Here is a 19,656-nt window from a genome sequence, read left to right as displayed (position 1 = left end):
TTTTCATTGTTTCAAATAAGAAAGAAAATGTTTATTTATTATGTTTTTTTTTTCCTTTTGAAATCAAATCTGATTTTGAAAATCGCATGTAGTTAAAATAACGCGGATCTCTACTACAAATATTATAAAAAGAGTCAATTATTTTGTAATTATATGAAAAATAAGTTTTTTTTAAAATAATTATTTAGTAATACGTATAAAAAGAGAAAGAGATCGATTATGTTTTCTTAAAAAAAAAAGTAAAATAAAAAAATAAAGTTCTAATCAAATGTACAACAAGATAACAAATTCACATATCATAATTCAATAGTGATTGAGAATAGCCACTTTCAATTATATTTATTCCAACCAAATTAGTCACAAAACGAAAGATTCCAACCAAATTATTAGTGGCTGCTTTTGGCTTTTGATTCCATGCAGCTACCTGTCCACATGCATGCATCTGATGATATGCTACCACCACCTGAGAAGCCAAATTACCAAAAACCCCTTCCCCTTTATTCCTTATAAATTTGAAGCAAGCTAGCTACAATCAAAATATATCATTACATATAACACATACAATCACTAAGCTAGTGCGTGTGTGTGTGTGAGATATAACAAATAAATTTGGCCGTACAAACCAAATAAGTAGATACCATGGCACCATCATTAGCAGCAACTTATTCCGTTGATCCAAAAGAAACCAACTTCATCAACAAAAGTTACCAAACTACCCACATCTTCAAATCAAAATTACCAGACATACCCATCAACAATACCATTCCTCTCCACACTTATTCGTTTCAAAAGCTCCCCCAAGTCTACAACCGCCCGTGTCTCATCACGAGCGATGGCAAGGAGTACACCTATGGTGATGTCCACCGCGCTTCTAGAAGCTTGGCATTGGGCCTTTTCAACCTTGGAATCCGCAAAGGTGACATCATAATGATCCTACTCCCAAACTCGCCGGAATTCGTGTTCTCCTTTTGGGCTGCTTCTATGCTGGGCGCAGCTTCCACCCTTGCCAATCCTTCTTACACATCTCTTGAAATCACGAAGCAGCTCAAAGCCACCAAAGCCAAAATCGTCATCACACATGCCATGCACGTGCATAAGCTCAAACAAGATCAACCAGAAGAAAACACATTCACAGTAATATTTATACCATATACATTATTTTTGTATCAAATATATATATTCATATTATTATATTTTTTTCATTTAAAATTGTGGTATTTTTGTATTTATACAATATAGGTGATAACTGTGGACAAGCCACCAGAGAAGTGCATGAGTTTCTCGACGGTTTCCAGAAATGAAGGAGAGCTGCCAGAGGTGGATATTAACCCTGACGACATGGTGACACTGCCATTTTCGTCCGGCACGACGGGGTTATCAAAGGGTGTGGTTCTAACACACCGGAGTCTGGTAACAAACGTGGCTCAGCAGGTGGAGGGAGAGAACCCTAACTTGCACCTGAAGGAAGAGGATGTAGTGCTTTGTGTGTTACCCTTGTTTCACATTTACGCACTACACTGTGTGATGTTATGCTCTATGAGAGTAGGGTGTAAGGTGTTGCTTATGGAGAAGTTTGAGATGAGGGCGATGTTGGAAGTTGTGGAGAAGCACAGGGTATCAGTAGTGATGGCAGTGCCGCCGTTGGTGGTGGCACTGTCAAAGAACCCGGCAGTGGAGGAGTATGAGCTTAGCTCCATCCGGATGGTGATGTCTGGAGGTGCCTCTCTTGCAAATGACATTGAGGAGGCTTTTCGTAGTAGGTTGCCTCAAGCAATCCTTCGACAGGTACACAAATAATATGAGTCAATTTAGTATGATTATATTTATATATTTATATTACAGTGATGATTTGATAATTATAGTATTTTAAAAAATAGTACTAAAATTAAAATAAAGTTTTTTTTATTGATAAACAATGATTTTTAATAAATATCGTTAAGAAAAAAAAAATGTTATCAAAATATAAAAAATGTAACTTTAATTTTAATAATATAAATATATTAGAATCTATCATAATATTAAATAATTTAATTACATATATAAAATTATCGATTTAGACATTTTTAATTATTATTTGTATATAAAAAATATTTTAAAATAAATAGTCGTTTTATAATTTATCATTATAAAATAAGATGTGACTATTTTTTAAAGGATAATGTTAGATAACCAATAACTTTTTGAACAACATGAACAACACCAATCAAATCAAAACATACTACATCTTTAAATTATCCACCTAAATTTTAATATTAGAATAACTATCCGCACACCTAATAAAATGAACATCTAATATCTTTATTGTTCACATTGTTTAGTATTTTCATTATCTACTTATACTTTTTTTTTTAAATTATGAATATGTCCTTTCAGGCTTTAGGAATGACAGAATCAGGACCAGTGATATCAATGTCATTAAGTTTTGCAAAGTATCCAATGAAAACTAAATCAGGATCGTGTGGCAGTGTCATTAGAAATGCAGAAATGAAGATCATTGATCCTCTAACTGGCTCTTCTCTCCCTCGTAATATGTCGGGTGAAATTTGCATCCGAGGTCCACAAATTATGAAAGGTATATATTGTTATAAAAATAATTTTTTATACACCAAAAAATTAGTCATCCTAAACAAAAATATATTCAATTCACATAATCAAATCAATTTCACAATTAATCAAACTTAACTTATACTTATGACATAGACAATGAAAACATGACATAAAAGAGAACAATTATGCTATATTAAATATATATTAAAATTTGTCACTAAAATTAGTTAGTATAAAATACACATAAAAAATATAAAATATATACTAAATAAATTAAATTACATATATATTTATATATAAATATATAGTGGCTGATTTTAATATATAAATAATATTTTTAAAAAGAGAAAGACATAAAAATTATTATTGTTGTATTTTATTTGATAATAAATTAGATATAAAAGAGAATGAAAAGTATAATTTATGCTATTTTCTTCCCCAACTCATACAAGATTTATAAATTATTCTATTAAAATTTATTTTTTATTTTACTTGATTTGATAATTCTTTTGAGAGTAACATTATTTTTGCCGTTCACAATATTTTTGTCCTATTTAAATATCTAACGTTTTAAAATCGGTTTAATATTGTTCTACCGACAACTTTGTTAACAGATCACTAACAACAAACAACATTAAGATAATTTTAAAACATTAAAAACTTAAATATTATATTTTAAATATTAAAAATAATTTTAAAATTTACTATAAATATTAAAAACAAAAATAATACTTTATCTAAAAATATAATATTCTTTCTCTCTATCTCTCTCCTGTTTTGAACCATCAGCTTTTTCCTTTTTTATCTTTTCAAAAATTGAACCAATATATTAAAACGGATTGGATAATAATTTTCTTATTTTTACAATTTCACAATATTTAAAGATATAGTATATAGTAGAATGAAGAGCACCAAACAACAATATTTGGATTTAATTATTTTTAGAGGAACTCTTTTATAAATTGAACGGCAAGTTACTATCTTTTTAAATTTGATGTTCTTAATTTCATGTTTTTTCTTTGACACATGATACTTTATGATTAAACAATTAATGTAAAAAATATATTGTGTAGGATACCTGAATAATGAGAAGGCGACAGCAGAAGCTATTGATGAAGAGGGTTGGCTTCATACAGGTGACATTGGGTATGTGGATGATGATGATGAGCTTTTCGTTGTTGATAGACTCAAGGAGCTCATCAAATTCAAAGCCTTTCAGGTTGCTCCGGTAGAACTTGAAGTCCTTCTTATGACCCACCCTTCCATTCAAGATGCTGCTGTTGTCCCGTAAGTATATATAATATATATATGTATCATTGAAATTAATTAAGCTAGCTATTAATAATAATTATTATTGAGTAATAATAAGTAATTAAATGGTTTGTTGCCCACACATGCATATATAGGCAAAAAGACGATGTAGCTGGTGAAGTTCCAGTTGCTTTTGTGGTGAGGTCATCAAATGATTCTATTACTGAAGATGCTGTGAAAGACTTTATAGCTAAACAGGTAAATTATTTATACTTAATTAATTTAATTGTATTTAATAAGAAGATAATTAATTAATAAGACAATGTATGACATATTTTAATTTAATTTGTTGTGTACGTACAGGTAGTATTTTACAAGAGGCTACATAGAGTAATTTTCATTGACGCAATTCCAAAATCTTCAATCGGCAAGATATTAAGAAAAGAACTCAAAGCAAAGCTCGCTAGCTACTATTAAATTCGCTGCATTTAGTTTGTTTCTTATTCTATATACAAAGTCAATGATGATGTCAATGTGTCTTTGTCTGTTTTATTTCCTATGATGGATTGAAGACTATATTATTATTATTATTATTATTATTATTATTATTATTATTATTATAAATTGGTTAAGCGATTTAACACATTTAATCGCTTAAATAAATATTAAGAGTTTAAATTTCTGTTATATATATAATAGATTATTAATCAATAATACATTTTTAAATAATATCCATTAAAATATATATTTGGTTTATAATATTTGTTATGTAAATTGGTTTGTTCCTGCATAAATTTATTTTTTTTAAAAGAAAAAATAAGTTCAACACACTAGGTGAAGTATACATAAATTAAAAAAATAAAATAAAATAATTTTTATGTTATTTCTGGTATAACTATCAACAATATGAGTTAGTTTTCATTTTATTCTCTAGAACAACAAAATGACCTAACAACATAATCTACCTCATCGGTTGCCTTGTTTTATAAAATAAATTTATTGTTACATATTTAGATATTTCATATAACTGAGAAGAATTTTTTTAACCATTTTTTTCTATGTCTTTTTTTAAAGACATCGTCCTTCAACTCTCAAAGTGTTCTTTTATGGATCTTAGGATGTTTCAAACATGACCCACATGAGTAATTCATGTGCACCACACTTACCGAGCATACTCATACGTAATAATTAAATATTATACAGATTCAATTTTCTTGTTATACATAACACAAACATTATCATTCCGTTCAATGATATCCAAGCTACTCAAATGATCTTTTGTATTAACTCAACCTATTAGTACAATCCAAGTGAACAGCTTTTTTCTATAAATTATGACTAACCTTTCTTTTTTTAAAAGAAAAGAAAAAAGAAATTGAGTAACCTAAATATCAAGGATTGGTTATAAAATTATTTAAAAATATCTTTATTAATAACTAATTTATTATGTTTATATTTCATTGTTTATTATTCTCTAATTTATTATGTTTATATATTCTTCATGAAACAAAAAAAGATTAATTAATTAAAATGTGGTAAAACAGAGATAGGCATTTGCTTATAAAGAAAAATATTTTGTTGTCTAAAAAAAAGATGTGGATGTATCTGTCTTATTTTAATTGCACTTTAGCTTATTGAGCTCATCACAATTGTTATGGGCCATTTTTCTCTCAATGAGTGAAGGAAAGGGTATTTCTCTAAATGTTAACTTTCACCTTTCAGTTATTTCAAGAGATCATAATTTGCTCAACTAAGTAATTAAGTTTATATTTCCATTAATAATGTAAACTCCTATAAATCTTTATTTAATTTCAGTTTTGAGAAAATTAAAGAAAAGCAAAAACTTAATTAGAACAAAAAATGACTAAGCCAGCAGAGTCACTTTTTTTCACTCTCTTGTTCACAATTTCATTGCTGATGCATGCACAGTCTTCTTACAAACAGGTATATTAGTACAAGCTATTTTCAATTTAGTGTATACAATAATTAACAATAAATGCAAAAATCATAAAGTGTTATATGTATATGCAGATATATATTGTGTATATGGGGGAGAAGAAGAATAATAACTGGGATGAATTCTCCACACAATCATTGCATCATTCCATGCTATTAGAGGTTCATGAAAGGTTATAAAATTTTCTTATGTGCCTATCAATAATTAATAAATTTAAAAGTTTGTTTCCCTAATATAATTTTGGATTAGATATTTTTATTTTCAATAAATTTATATTATTCTAAAAGTATATGAGAATTATCTTCGTTGAATAGATTGGTCACTTTATCAGTATTAATATAATTTTTAATATACATGGATAAATAAATTTTTAATCAATTTTGTTATAAAATAATTAGATAAAAAAATTATCATTGTAAGATAAATTAGTCTTCGAAAAAAGAATTAATCCAAAAACTTTTATAATAATAGACAAAATTTTATATCTAATTTTTTTTAGGGAACCAAATTGGGTGCTTACACTAAAAGTTATTATAAGATGCTATATTCATAATTATGATACAAATATTCCAAAAGCTTTCATTATTCAATATAGTTATTGAGGAAGTTTAGCACTTGAAAATTGTGATTGTAGCATTGATGCAGCAAAGGAGTCATTGATTTACAGTTATGGAAGAAGCTTTAATGGGTTTGCAGCTATGCTATCTGAAGAAGAAGCTGCTATAATTTATGGTAAACCTGTCATTAAATTTAAGAATTAAGACAGAAAATGCATACAAGCTTGCTCATTGATTTACTCAAAAAAATGATTAACTAATATCATATTTTATGTGTAGATATGGAAGAGGTAGTGTCAGTTTTTCCAAACCTAGGATTGGAGCTTCAAACAACAAGATCATGGGATTTCATGGGATTCACTGATGATGCATCCAAGCTTACACCTCCTTTTGATGGAAGAAACATCATCATTGGAATGTTTGACACAGGTCAACAACTCAATATTCCTTCTATTTCAAAGTATACTAATTTGTTACATTGATTAATCAAATCGATCTGAAATGAGAAATAGTAGTACTAATAGGATTATTCCATTTGGATTGTGTCATGAACTTGAAGGAATTTGGCCTGAATCCGAAAGCTTTAATGATGAAGGACTAGGTCCACCACCTAAAAAATGGAGAGGAAAGTGCCAAACAGAACATAACTTCACCTGCAATAAGTATTAAGCACTTTTTTTCATTTTAGTTTTCTAAGATAACATTGGAGTTTGAACAATCAATTGTGACAAACTGAAAAATGAATGTGAAATGCTGACAGTAAGATCATTGGAGCCCGGTATTATCAGAGCTTTGGTCTTGAAGACCAATTTAAATCAGCAAGAGATGAATCTGGCCATGGAAGCCATGCTGCATCAATTGCGGCCGGAAGAGAGGTTGTGGGAGCCAATTACTTTGGCCTAGCTAAGGGAACTGCAAAGGGTGGATCACCTAATGCCAGAGTTGCTGTTTACAAAGTGTGTTGGAACATGGCATGCTATGCTGCAGATATCTTAGCTGCTTTTGATGATGCAATTGCGGATGGGGTCGACATTATATCGGCCTCATTTGCAGGATACTTGCAGTCGAGGTTCTTGTTCAATCCAGTAGCAATTGGATCCTTTCATGCTGTGAAGAATGGAATATTAACCATAGCAGCTGCTGGTAATCAAGGTCCACAAAGAGGAGGTTTAGCTAATCACCCTCCTTGGATACTAACTGTTGCAGCTAGCACCATTTACAGAAAATTTGTGACACCTTTGGTTCTAGGAAATGGAGATGTAATCACAGTAAGTAATTCTTCTTTTTGTTTGTGTATCATAAATTTGTCTTTCTCTTTCTCAAGACAAATTTCTCAACTATTTTTGTCTTGAGACAATTATCAAACAGAGTCTCTCAGAACATCAAACACTCTTGTTTCATTTTGATTACTATTATTTGTATATTGTGATGGTGAATGCCCTTTTTGAAAATCTAAATATTGATGTATATTTAAGAAGAGATTTCAGTTATGGAATAAATGCATTATTAGTTATGAAACTATGCAGGCAAATTCTATCAATACTTACAATGTTAAGAACATATCATATCCTTTGATTTTGGGAGGAGATGCTACAAACTTTTCAGCCAATTACATTCCCAGAGAGTCAAGTCTATGCTTCCCTGGCTCCTTAAATTCAAAGAGAGTTAAAGGAAAGATTGTCCTTTGTGAAAACAGTGAGGGTGGCGCCGGAGTCGAAATGGCAACTGGGGCAGGGGTCATAGCCCCAAATCGACCACAACAAAACTATGCTGAGAATTACCTCTTCCAAACAGCAAGTATCAGTAACAAGGAGATCTCAAAAGTATCACAATACATCAAATCCTCTAAGTAAAATCATACCATTCTTATATTCTATATAAAACTTTGGCATAAAATGAATTTACAATAGTACTAATTATTCAGGTTAGTTTATGCAGTAAACCAAAGGCAAACATAATGTTTAGTGAGACCATGGAGGACAAGGATGCTCCTTATGTAGCAAGTTTCTCAAGTAGAGGCCCCAACATTTTTAATCATGACATTCTCAAGGTATGTAATCAATAAAATGGATCACTATATATCTATTTACACTGTCTGTTTCAAAAATAACTGTCAAACTAGACAAAATGCTATACTAAAGAAACTCCATGTATTTGGATAATTTAATACCTATGGTATGTTAATTTCTCAAATGTAACACTTGATTCAAATTGATAGTTATTTCAATATTTGATTTGACAGCCTGATCTTTGTGCTCCTGGGGTAAATATTCTTGGAGCATGGTCTCCTATTGCATCACCTTCCATGTTTAGTGGAACTGAAGATCTTAGGAGTGTTGAATACAATATTATCTCTGGAACTTCAGTGTCTTGTCCCCATGTTACCGGCGCCGCGGCTTATGTTAAGGCCACTCACCCAACCTGGTCCCCTGCAGCTATCAAGTCTGCACTCATGACCACAGGTATCGTCGCCTCATCGATTCCTTGCTTATTTACACATGAATCACATGTCAAAATGATTATATTCAAAGTGTTCTTGAATATAATGCAGCAAATCCTATGGACCCCAAAATGCATGAGTATGAGAAGGAATTTGCATATGGTTCTGGCCATGTTAGACCACTTTATGCAGTGGATCCTGGCCTAGTTTTTAATGCTACTAAAGAAGATTACAGTGACTTCTTCTGCAAGGAAGGTCCTAGAAATGGTTGTAAAAGCAGCAAAGCATTGAAACCATGGGATCTAAACTACCCTTCATTGTCACTAGCAGTGAAAGATGGGAATGCGATCAAGGGCAATTTCGTCAGGGCAGTTACAAATGTTGGCATGCCAAAATCAACCTATGATGTTATCATTGATGTGCCAAATATTCTCAAAGTCAAGGTGGAACCATCAACTCTTGCATTTTCTAAAGTTGGAGAAGAAAAATTCTTCTATGTGGAAGTCACAGGGCCAAGGATATCACAGGTTCCAATAATCTCAGGTTCCATAACTTGGGTTCATTTGAATCATATAGTCAGAATTCCAATTGTAGTTTACACTATCCTTCCATGGAATTCAGAAGTTCATCATTAAATCAGCACCTAAATTGAGCAAGAAAATCATATCATGTACTATATATTAAACAAATAAGATGGCCACTTGGCCAAATATATTGTATATTTAAGAAATATAGTCTCCATCGAAGAAGTTTAGCTATGTCAATGTAAAATAATTCTTGTTTGGTGTGTGTGTCTCTATCTATCTATCTATCTATCTATCTATCTATCTATCTATCTATCTATCTATCTATCTATCTATCTATCTATCTGTAAGGTGATTCTAGTATAACTATGTTTCTGTGACTATTGTGACTATGATATTTTAAAAAGTATTGCTAAAATTAAAATAACGCTTTTTAATTGTTAAACAACGATCTTTAAAAAGTGTTACTTAAAAAAACTGTTACCAAAATATAAAAAGAAAGTGTGATTTTAATTTTAACAATACTTATATAATCACCGTAGTTACCATAATATAGTCATGCTAGAATCCAATATATATATATTTGCTACGATAATTATGGTTAGGGGTGGTAAACGGGCCGGTCCGCGTAACCCGCTGAAAAAGGCGGATTGGACTGGAAATTTGAAACCGTCAAACTTAAAAATTCCGCTTAACCTGCATCGCTTAATCCGTAAGTTTTGGCGGGCTTCGGCGGGGCAAAGCGGGCTTCCTCGCTAGGCCAGGCGTTTTTTTTGTCAGGACCATTTTTTTACAAATTTTTATGATGTTATTGATCTACAAGAGGATGAAGATGATAATTAAAAATGTTCTAAGTTATATTTTGGATTATGTTGATGTTTGATTGATTATAAATTTGAAGATGTTTAATTATATGTTTTGGATAATGTTTGTTTTGCTTTGGACAATGTTGGTTTTATTATTTTGTTTCAAAAAACTTAGTTTATAAGTATGTTTATTACATATTTATAATTATAAAGACTTTAATGTTTGTGAATTTAGAAATTATAATTTTTTTATATCTTTAAAAATTATAAATTTATTGAAATGGTTGTGAAATTATATATATTGTTTAATATTTATGGTTTATAAAAAGAAAAATTGGCAGCCAAGCCAGCCCGCCATTGGGCGAGACGAGAGAAGAATTCAGGACTATCTCACTAGGACGGGGATGGACGGGTCAACCCATCAGATGGCAGACTTTTGATGGGATGGGACGGACTTTTCCATTTGCCACCACTAATTATGGTAGCTACACAATTTTCACAATATTTAAAAAATTTTGTTAAAATTAAAGTAAACCCTTTTTCAATAAATAAAAATTATTAAAAAATATAAAAAAAAGCGTCATTAAGTTTTAGTAACACTTTTTAAGTGTTGTCAAATTAAATTCGTATAGGCATGATAGTTACCATAATAATAACCACCGTATATATTAATAAAGCTCTACATCCAAGCAAAATACTTAACCAAGTCTAACCAAATTGTTATAACAACTTTTTAAATTACGCGCTTCTCTCTCCTTCTCCTTCTCCTTCTCCTTATCCTTATCCTTATCCTTATCCTTATCCTTCTCCTTCCGCATTTTCTTCTTCTCCTCCTCCTCCAATGTTGCGTCTTTTTCTTTTTTGTTATCGTCATCATTAATAATACCAACATTTTGCGAACATTTTTATTAGTTCTGATTTTCTTTGCTATCATCATTAAATAATTTTGATTCATTTCTTAATTTAATTGAGATTCATTTGGATCCAAATTCGATGTATTTTTGTTAATGATTGAGTCTTTTTTAGCAAAAAAGAATGAAATTATTTATTATCACTTTATTCAATTGTATTATATTTCATTCCATTTTATTCAATTTGTCTTGAAAGCCATTCCAACCATTGAGACAAATTATTCATCGACAACACACCTGAATTGCAAATGAACCAAAAATATTATTAAAGCAAAACCATTGTATAATACCAAATGAACCTAAACATTTGTCCATTATATAAATTCGAATTCAGAAACACCTGCGTCTAAAATGAATCGGAAATATTGTCAAAGCGAAATCATTGTATAATACCAAATGAATCGAACATTTGTCCATTATATAAATTCGAATTCAGAAACACCTGCGTCTAGAATGAATCGAAAATATTATTAAAGTGAAATCACTGTATAGTATTAAATAAATCGAACATTGTCGATTATATAAATTCAAATTCAATTCAAAATGTTGGTTTTTATTAGCAAAATATTAGTGTTGTTGGTGATTACGATAATGAAAAACCTACGTGCACGAATTTAAAAGAAGGAGGAGGAGAAGGAGGAAATGGAGAAATAAAAGGAGAAGATGAAGACGAAGAAGTTGCGTTATTGAAACGCGCGTGTGATATACGTTGGTGTGATGAAAGTGATTTTTGTTGAATTCGAACCACCTTGATTAAATTTGGATACAAAAGTGTTTGAATGTGTAATTAGACTGTATTTATAACATGACGTAGTGTACTTTTGGAATAAAGAAAATATTTCTTATTTTCAGCCATTAATTTCTCTTTGCTCCATAATTTGTGCATACCGAAACTAGTGAAATTTCTTAACAACTAGAATTTTCAATCGAAAATATTGCTGATGCTTTGACCTATGGACTTTGAACACATTGCTGCTGAAGAAATGCCGAGTAAGATGTGGGACTTAGACAAAAAGGACAATGTCCACAAAAGTTATGCAAAAATAACATTTTTTTCCTATGTTTTTGTTTCCATTTTACATTAAGTTACAAGCATTTATTTTAGATCATTACACTAGTAAGTAGTAACCTCTAACACATCATCACTTTCTACCTTTGATTGTTCATGTAATGGATTTAGTATGTTTTGTGATGCTGCTGCTTCTTTTGACTTGCACCACTCTTTATTCTCTCCATTATCTAAATGTAAGAAGAAGCAAAGCAAACTATAAGCTTCCTCCAGGACCTTCTCCTCTTCCCATCATTGGAAACCTACATGAACTTGGAAATAAACCCCACCATTCTTCAGCCATTCTTGCAAAGATTCATGGCCCCATAATGACTTTGAAGTTGGGACAATTAACCACCATAGTGATCTCTTCAGCTGAAATGGCCAAAATGGTGCTTCAAACCTATGATCAGTTCTTATCGAATCGCACAGTTCCGGAGGCGGCAAGAGTTCACAATCACCATATTCATAGCATTGCCTTCATGCCTATGACACCTCTTTGGAGATCCCTTAGGAAGATATGCAACAATCAGTTATTCGCCAACAAGACTATTGACGCGAGGCAAGACTTGCGTCGCAAGAAAGTGCAAGAACTCCTTGGGGAGATCCATCAAAGTAGCCAAATTGGTGAAGGAGTGGATGTTGGAGAAGCAGCTTTCAAGACTACAATAAATTTATTGTCCAACACAATTTTTTCAATGGATTTGGTTCAATCTTCAGGTTCTGCTGCACGGTTCAAGGATTTAGTTGCCAATATCACCAAAGAGAGTGGAAAACCAAACTTGGCTGATTATTTTCCAGCCTTGAGAATGGTTGATCCACAAAGAATTAAAGCACACAATACCATTTATGCTGGGAAGTTATTGGATATCTTCCATGACTTGATTTACCAAAGGAAGAAGTTGATACTGAAAACAGGTTCTGACACCAATAAGGACATGTTAGAAGCTCTTCTTAACATTTCTCAAGAGAATAGCAAAGAGATGGACAAAATAAATATTGAACATTTAATGCTGGTATAAGCTCTCTTCTCATACTTTCTTTACTCAATTCAACTACAGCTATATCATATATGATTGTGATTGATGTATACTTACATATTTTGATTTTACAATTTATTTTCTTACTTGGTGACTTGGATTTTCATTGCTAGACCTTATTTGTTGCTGGAACAGATACAATCACATCTACATTAGAATGGGCAATGACTGAATTACTCAGCAATCCAGACACTATGACAAAGGCTAAAAGGGAGCTTGAAGAAACAATTGGAAAGGGAAACCAAGTTGAGGAATCAGACATAGCAAGATTACCATATTTACAAGCAATATTGAAAGAGACATTTCGTTTGCACCCTTCAGTGCCTTTTTTGATCCCAAGAAAAGCTGACACTGATGTAGAAATCAATGGCTATACCATACCAAAAGGTTCACAAGTGCTAATCAATGTTTATGCTATTGGAAGGGATTCAAATGTATGGAAGAATGACACAAATTTGTTCTCACCAGAGAGGTTCTTGGGATTAGAAACTGATGTTAGAGGGAGGCATTTTGAGTTGATACCATTTGGTGCTGGTAGAAGAATATGTCCTGGTTTAACATATGCTATGAGGATTTTGTTCTTGATGTTAGGTTCACTGGTTAATTGTTTTGATTGGAAGCTTGAAAATGATTCAAAAGCTGAGGATATTGATAAGGAAGAAGAATTTGGAATAACATTAAGAAAGTGTAAACCCCTTAGATCCATTCCAATCAAAGTAAATAACTAATCTCTTTACCTTGAAGGAAATTAAAACTCTGTTGTTTTTGCACTTTCCTATATCCTTTCATATAATGATGCTGACAAAGAGCTTTGATTATAATATTTTTCTTGTTAAGTGGATATGTACTTTTTGTGGCTTTAATATTTGGGTGAAAATCTTAAGTACTCTATATTTGAGGATTGTACCTCCACATGAATGTCAGCAATAGAACACTTAAAAGCAAGAAACAAAATGAACAATAAAAGAAGTGATTATAAGAACTATTTCTCCATGGGCAAGTGTGGTAGAACATGTCAACTTAGATACTAAGTAACATGTGGTTAGGTTCAAAAGTGATTATGATTCGCAAAATTTCATTCATTTCCACATGAAAAATGAAAAAAAAAAAGGTTAAAATATTAATTAAGAAATTATTTGTGAGATCACAAGAGAAGTAAAGTCTTAAATTGGGAGATTTTTAGAGGGAGATTCAATAGTTTCAAAATTCAAATCATTTTTCACATAAAAATGTGTTAGTAAGACTCTTTTAGTCTTCTATTGACATGTGATACTCTGTATTCCAGTTTAGTATAATGATTTTGTATGAGATGACAATATATAATTTATTTTTCATAAAGGACATTAGTGGGATATTTATTTTTAATATACTTAGTTATCTTTTCAATGAAAGTTCTTCGACCATTTTCAAAATCGCTACAATAAATCAAAATACAAAGCATCACATATTAGAAAAAACGTCTTACCAACACATTTTTATATTCGAAGAATGTTTTTCACTTCAGCATCATTAAATCTTTTTTTTAATATACAAAAAGTAGGAAGTAGTGATTACTTAATTTGGTAAAAAAAATAACCATTTATTTGTCTAACTATATGGCATTATAGTTTTGTAAAATAATACATGTATAATAACACTATATATAGGTGATTTTATTTGTGACTAATTAAAAATGTATTTTTTGTGTGTTTAAAAATTGTTGTGAAATAAAAGATATATATATATATAATAAAGATGTATAAATAGAAGACTCTATTATTAATATAATTAGCTCAATAATTATTATATATATATATAATAATATTATATGTTGTATTGTGTATATATATACAAAGATAAGAAAAAGTATTAAAAATAAAGAGAGAGAGATTTGCATTTGATACTATCTCAATATAATAAAGATGGTTAATATTGCTATTAATATTATATGTAAAGAGTAATAGAAAATAGAATTTAAAATACTTATAAAATAAAAGAAGAGAAAGAATTGTAATAGTAATATAAGGAGAAGGGTATTTGATTGCATAAAAGAGGATTGATTTATTTGTATGAAAAGGAAGGAAGAATAATATTTTTGTTCTGTTGTTATTGTTGTTTATTCCTTTTGCCCGTACATCCTTTTATAGGCATACAAAACTAGCTTTTTCAAACCTCATTAAATCCATTCTCTCTTGAGAATGATTCCTTCAATATTGAGAAGGTGAGTCTACGTGGTCATCCATATCACAACACTCCCCCTTGGATGACCATTCAGGATTATTGCCTCGTTAAAACCTTACTAAAGAAAAACCCAGTGGGAAAAAAAACTTTAGTGAAGGAAAAAGAGTACAATATCCTTTAGTGATGGGGACTGCCTCATTAAAAACCTTGTCAAGAAAAACCCAATGGGAAAAAACCTGACCAAGGTAAAAAGAGTACAGTCTCCCCCTCTTGTCGACATCATTTAATATCTCGAAATCGACGCATCCCAATCTCATGTACCAATCTTTCAAAGGAGGATTTCGGGAGTGACTTTGTGAATAAATCTGCCAGATTGTCACTTGAACGGATCTGTTGGACATCAATTGTCCCTTGATTTTGAAGGTCATGAGTGAAAAAGAATTTGGGAGAAATATGCTTTGTTCTATCACCTTTGATGTATCCGCCTTTAAGTTGAGCAATGCATGCTGTATTATCTTCAAACAGGACAGTTGGAGCTATCTTATGATCAATCAGTCCACATGATGACATAATATATTGAATCAAACTCCTTAGCCAAAAACACTCGCGACTAGCTTCATGAATCGCCAGTATTTCAGCATGATTAGAGGAGGTTGCTGCAATCGTTTGTTTCGTGGACCTCCATGATATAGCTGTACCACCATATGTGAACAGGTATCCTGTTTGAGATCTCCCTTTATGTGGATCAGACAAGTATCCAGCATCTGCATAGCCAACTAATTGTGACTTAGATCCATAGGGATAAAACAAACCCATATCAACCGTCCCATGAAGATATCGAAAGATTTGTTTGATTCCACTCCAATGTCTTCTGATTGGAGAGGAACTATATCTTGCTAGTAAATTCACAGCAAAAGATATGTCAGGTCGCGTATTATTAGCAAGATACATTAGCGCTCCAATGGCACTAAGATATGGTACTTCAGGACCAAGGATATCTTCATTTTCTTCTTTAGGACGGAATTGATCCTTTTTCACATCTAAAGATCTTACAATCATTGGGGTACTTAATGGATGTGACTTATCCATATAAAATCTTTTCAAGATCTTTTCTGTGTATGTTGTTTGATGAATAAAGATCCCACTTTTTATATGCTCGATCTGCAGGCCGAGACAAAATTTAGTTCTTCCAAGATCTTTCATCTCAAACTCTTCCTTTAGAATTTTTATAATTGTTGGAATCTCTTCAGGAGTCCCAATGATATTTAAATCATCAACGTACACAGCAATTATAATGAATCCAGAAGCAGTTTTCTTTATGAAAACACACGGGCATATATCATCATTCTTGAAACCGTTTTTGGCCAGATACTCAATAAGACGATTATACCACATTCGTCCAGATTGCTTTAGACCATATAAAGATCTTTGCAATTTGACTGAGTATAACCCTTGCGAATATTCATTGGATGGTTTAGATATCTTTAGTCCTTCGGGGACTTTCATATAGATATCCCGATCTAATGAGCCGTATAAATAGGCTGTTACCACATCCATTAAATGCATATGCAGTTTATGATATGCAGATAAACTGACCAAATAACGCAATGTTATCGCATCCACTACTGGAGAATACGTTTCTTCATAATCTATACCGGGCCTTTGTGAAAAACCTTGTGCCACAAGTCGGGCTTTATAGCGCACAACTTCATTTTTCTCATTTTGTTTTCTTACAAATACCTATTTGTATCCAACAGGTTTTACATCTGCAGGTGTACGGACTACAGGTCCAAAGACTTCACGTTTTGCAAGTGAGTCTAATTCAGCCTTCATGGCTGCTTCCCATTTTGGCCAATCACTTCTTTGTCGACATTCTTCGACTGATCTTGGCTCAAGATCCTTACTTTCATGCATGATATCTAATGCCACATTATATGCAAATATTTCATTGACAATTGTCTTATTTCGGTCCCATTTCTCTCCTGTAAAGACATAATTTATCGAGATCTCGTCATTTTCACAATTTTCAGGTACCTGAACGTCTTCTGGCATTATATCAGAATTTTGGACAACTGCGGGTGTCTCTACTATGTCTTTTTCAACAGGAATAGTATTTACCTCTTTTCTCTTTCGAGGATTTCTATCTTTAGAACCGACAGGCCTGCCACGCTTCTGGCGTGTATTTGCTTCAGTGGCTATTTTTCCTAGTGGGACATCAATTCGAATTGGGACATTTTCCGCCCTGCCACGCTTCTGGCGTGAATTCGCTTCAGTAGCTACTTGTCCTACTGGGACATCAATTCGAATTGGGGCATTTTCCGCTGGTATATAAGATTTGGTTATCCTCTTTGTATCGGAAAATGCATCAGGCAATTCATTTGCTATTCTTTGCAAATGTACAATCTTTTGAACTTCTAGTTCATATTGCGCTGATCGAGGATCTAAATGCATCAACGATGATGCATTCCAATTAAGTTCCTTTTCAGGAAACTTATTCTCTCCCCCTAATGTTGGAAATTTTGATTCATCAAAATGACAATCGGCAAACCGGGCTTTAAACACATCACCAGTTTGTATCTCAAGATACCTCACTATAGAGGGAGAATCATATCCAACATATATCCCCAATTTTCTTTGGGGTCCCATTTTGGTGCGATTAGGTGGTGCAATGGGAACATATATCGCACACCCAAATATTCTTAAATGGGAAACATTTGGCTGCTGGCCAAAAGCTAATTGTATAGGAGAGAATTGATGATAACTCGTTGGCCTCAAACGAATAAGTGCTGCGGTATGTAAAATAGCATGCCCCCAAACCGAGGTTGGGAGATTTGTTCTCATAAGCAAGGGTCTAGCAATTAATTGGAGGCGCTTAATAAGTGATTCTGCTAACCCATTTTGTGTGTGAACATAAGCTACTGGATGTTCAACACTTATTCCATTAGCCATACAATAAGCATCAAAAGCTTGGGAAGTAAATTCACCAGCATTATCAAGACGAATTGCTTTGATTGGATTTTCTGGAAATTGTGCTTTTAATCGAATAATTTGAGCCAGTAATCTCGCAAACGCCAGGTTGCGAGAAGATAATAAGCACACATGTGACCATCTCGAAGATGCGTCTATTAGGACCATAAAATATCTAAAAGATCCACATGGTGGATGAATAGGCCCACATATATCACCTTGAATCCTTTCTAGGAATTCAGGGGACTCAAATCCAATCTTTACTGGTGATGGCCTTAAAATTAACTTCCCTTGAGAACATGCAGCACAACAAAATTCACTAGATTTAAGAATCTTCTGGTTCTTTAGTGAATGTCCATGAGAGTTTTCAATAATTCTCCTCATCATGGTTGTTCCCGGATGACCCAATCGGTCGTGCCAAGTTATGAACTCATTTGAGCTAGTAAACTTCTGGTTTACAATGGCATGTGATTCAATTGCACTAATCTTGGTATAATACAACCCAGATGAAAGTGAGGGTAATTTTTCTAATATAACTTTCTTATTTGAATCATGAGTTGTGATACATAAATACTCATGATTTTCCTCATTCATCGTCTCAACATGATATCCATTTCGGCGAATATCTTTGAAACTCAACAAGTTTCTCAGAGACTTGGTAGATAATAGTGCATTATTTATTATAAATTTTGTTCCTCCAGGAAACAAAATTATAGCTCTTCCGGAGCCTTCTATCACATTGCCTGAGCCAATAATAGTGTTAACATATTACTCTTTTGGCACAAGATGGGTAAAATATATATCACTTTTGAGAATAGTGTGTGAACTTGCATTATCCGCAAGGCATACATCTTCATTACATATCCTTGCCATTCTTCAAAAACAAATAATAATAAAATGAGTAGTATGCATAGTTAAATTGAATACTTGATCAGAATTATTTTTCTAAGAAACACTGTACATAAAATAATGTCATATGCTGAAATTTTATTTTAAAATTTGACACAATTAATAATTTCAAAATTCATAAATATTAATATTTCATTATTTATGTACATCACATTTGAAACTTAAATACATAGAAAATAAAACTTAACAATAAGTTCTTTACATTATTTATTTACATATATACTTCACAATCCCACAGATTAAACTATTCCATCATTGATCAAATGACCAATATTTCCTTCAGGATCCTCAAAGAAATCAGATACATCATAATGAGTGGTGGAGTTCTCAGCATCATTTGAAACAAAATTTGTTTCCTTTCCTTTGTCGTTCTTTTTCAAAGATGCCTGGTAAAGATCGACTAGGTGCCTTGGGGTACGACAGGTACGTGACCAATGGCCCTTTCCACCACAACGGAAACACTTCTCCTCGGTTGATTTATTCTGCCCGATATTCCTTTCTTTGTCCCACTTCTGGTGAGATCCTCTCTTTTGAACATA

The 19,656-nt window shown here is 32.1% G+C and overlaps 3 protein-coding genes across 4 annotated transcripts; all 3 read left to right on the top strand.

Annotated features, from left to right (window-relative positions):
* The first annotated feature begins 564 nt into the window (after nt 1-564).
* On the top strand, nt 565-4,345 carry LOC112737229 (4-coumarate--CoA ligase 2-like). The gene is made up of 6 exons (XM_025787030.3): nt 565-1,134; nt 1,240-1,785; nt 2,374-2,572; nt 3,621-3,834; nt 3,954-4,056; nt 4,162-4,345. Exons 1-6 carry the CDS (start codon nt 640-642, stop codon nt 4,273-4,275), a joined length of 1,671 nt encoding a protein of 556 aa, XP_025642815.1. The 5' UTR covers nt 565-639; the 3' UTR covers nt 4,276-4,345.
* A 1,239-nt stretch (nt 4,346-5,584) lies between these two features.
* LOC112737228 (subtilisin-like protease SBT4.3) lies at nt 5,585-9,534 on the top strand. Of its 2 annotated transcripts, none has more exons than XM_025787029.2 (10): nt 5,585-5,742; nt 5,830-5,927; nt 6,390-6,487; nt 6,592-6,741; nt 6,872-6,974; nt 7,073-7,580; nt 7,839-8,161; nt 8,251-8,362; nt 8,555-8,774; nt 8,864-9,534. In XM_025787029.2, the coding sequence occupies exons 1-10, from the start codon at nt 5,659-5,661 to the stop codon at nt 9,385-9,387; spliced, it is 2,220 nt and encodes a 739-aa protein (XP_025642814.1). In that variant the 5' UTR covers nt 5,585-5,658; the 3' UTR covers nt 9,388-9,534. The 2 variants fall into 2 exon arrangements, with proteins under 2 accessions (XP_025642814.1, XP_025642813.1); XM_025787028.2 differs by having other exon boundaries at nt 8,242-8,362.
* A 2,629-nt stretch (nt 9,535-12,163) lies between these two features.
* LOC112732661 (geraniol 8-hydroxylase-like) lies at nt 12,164-13,809 on the top strand. The gene is made up of 2 exons (XM_025781410.1): nt 12,164-13,057; nt 13,195-13,809. Exons 1-2 carry the CDS (start codon nt 12,164-12,166, stop codon nt 13,807-13,809), a joined length of 1,509 nt encoding a protein of 502 aa, XP_025637195.1.
* The last annotated feature ends 5,847 nt before the right edge of the window (nt 13,810-19,656 follow it).

Source organism: Arachis hypogaea, chromosome 13, assembly GCF_003086295.3.
Source record: "Arachis hypogaea cultivar Tifrunner chromosome 13, arahy.Tifrunner.gnm2.J5K5, whole genome shotgun sequence".
Lineage (NCBI taxonomy): Eukaryota > Viridiplantae > Streptophyta > Magnoliopsida > Fabales > Fabaceae > Arachis > Arachis hypogaea.
Note: the sequence above shows the minus strand (reverse complement) of the source record. Positions and strands in the feature narration are given on the sequence as shown.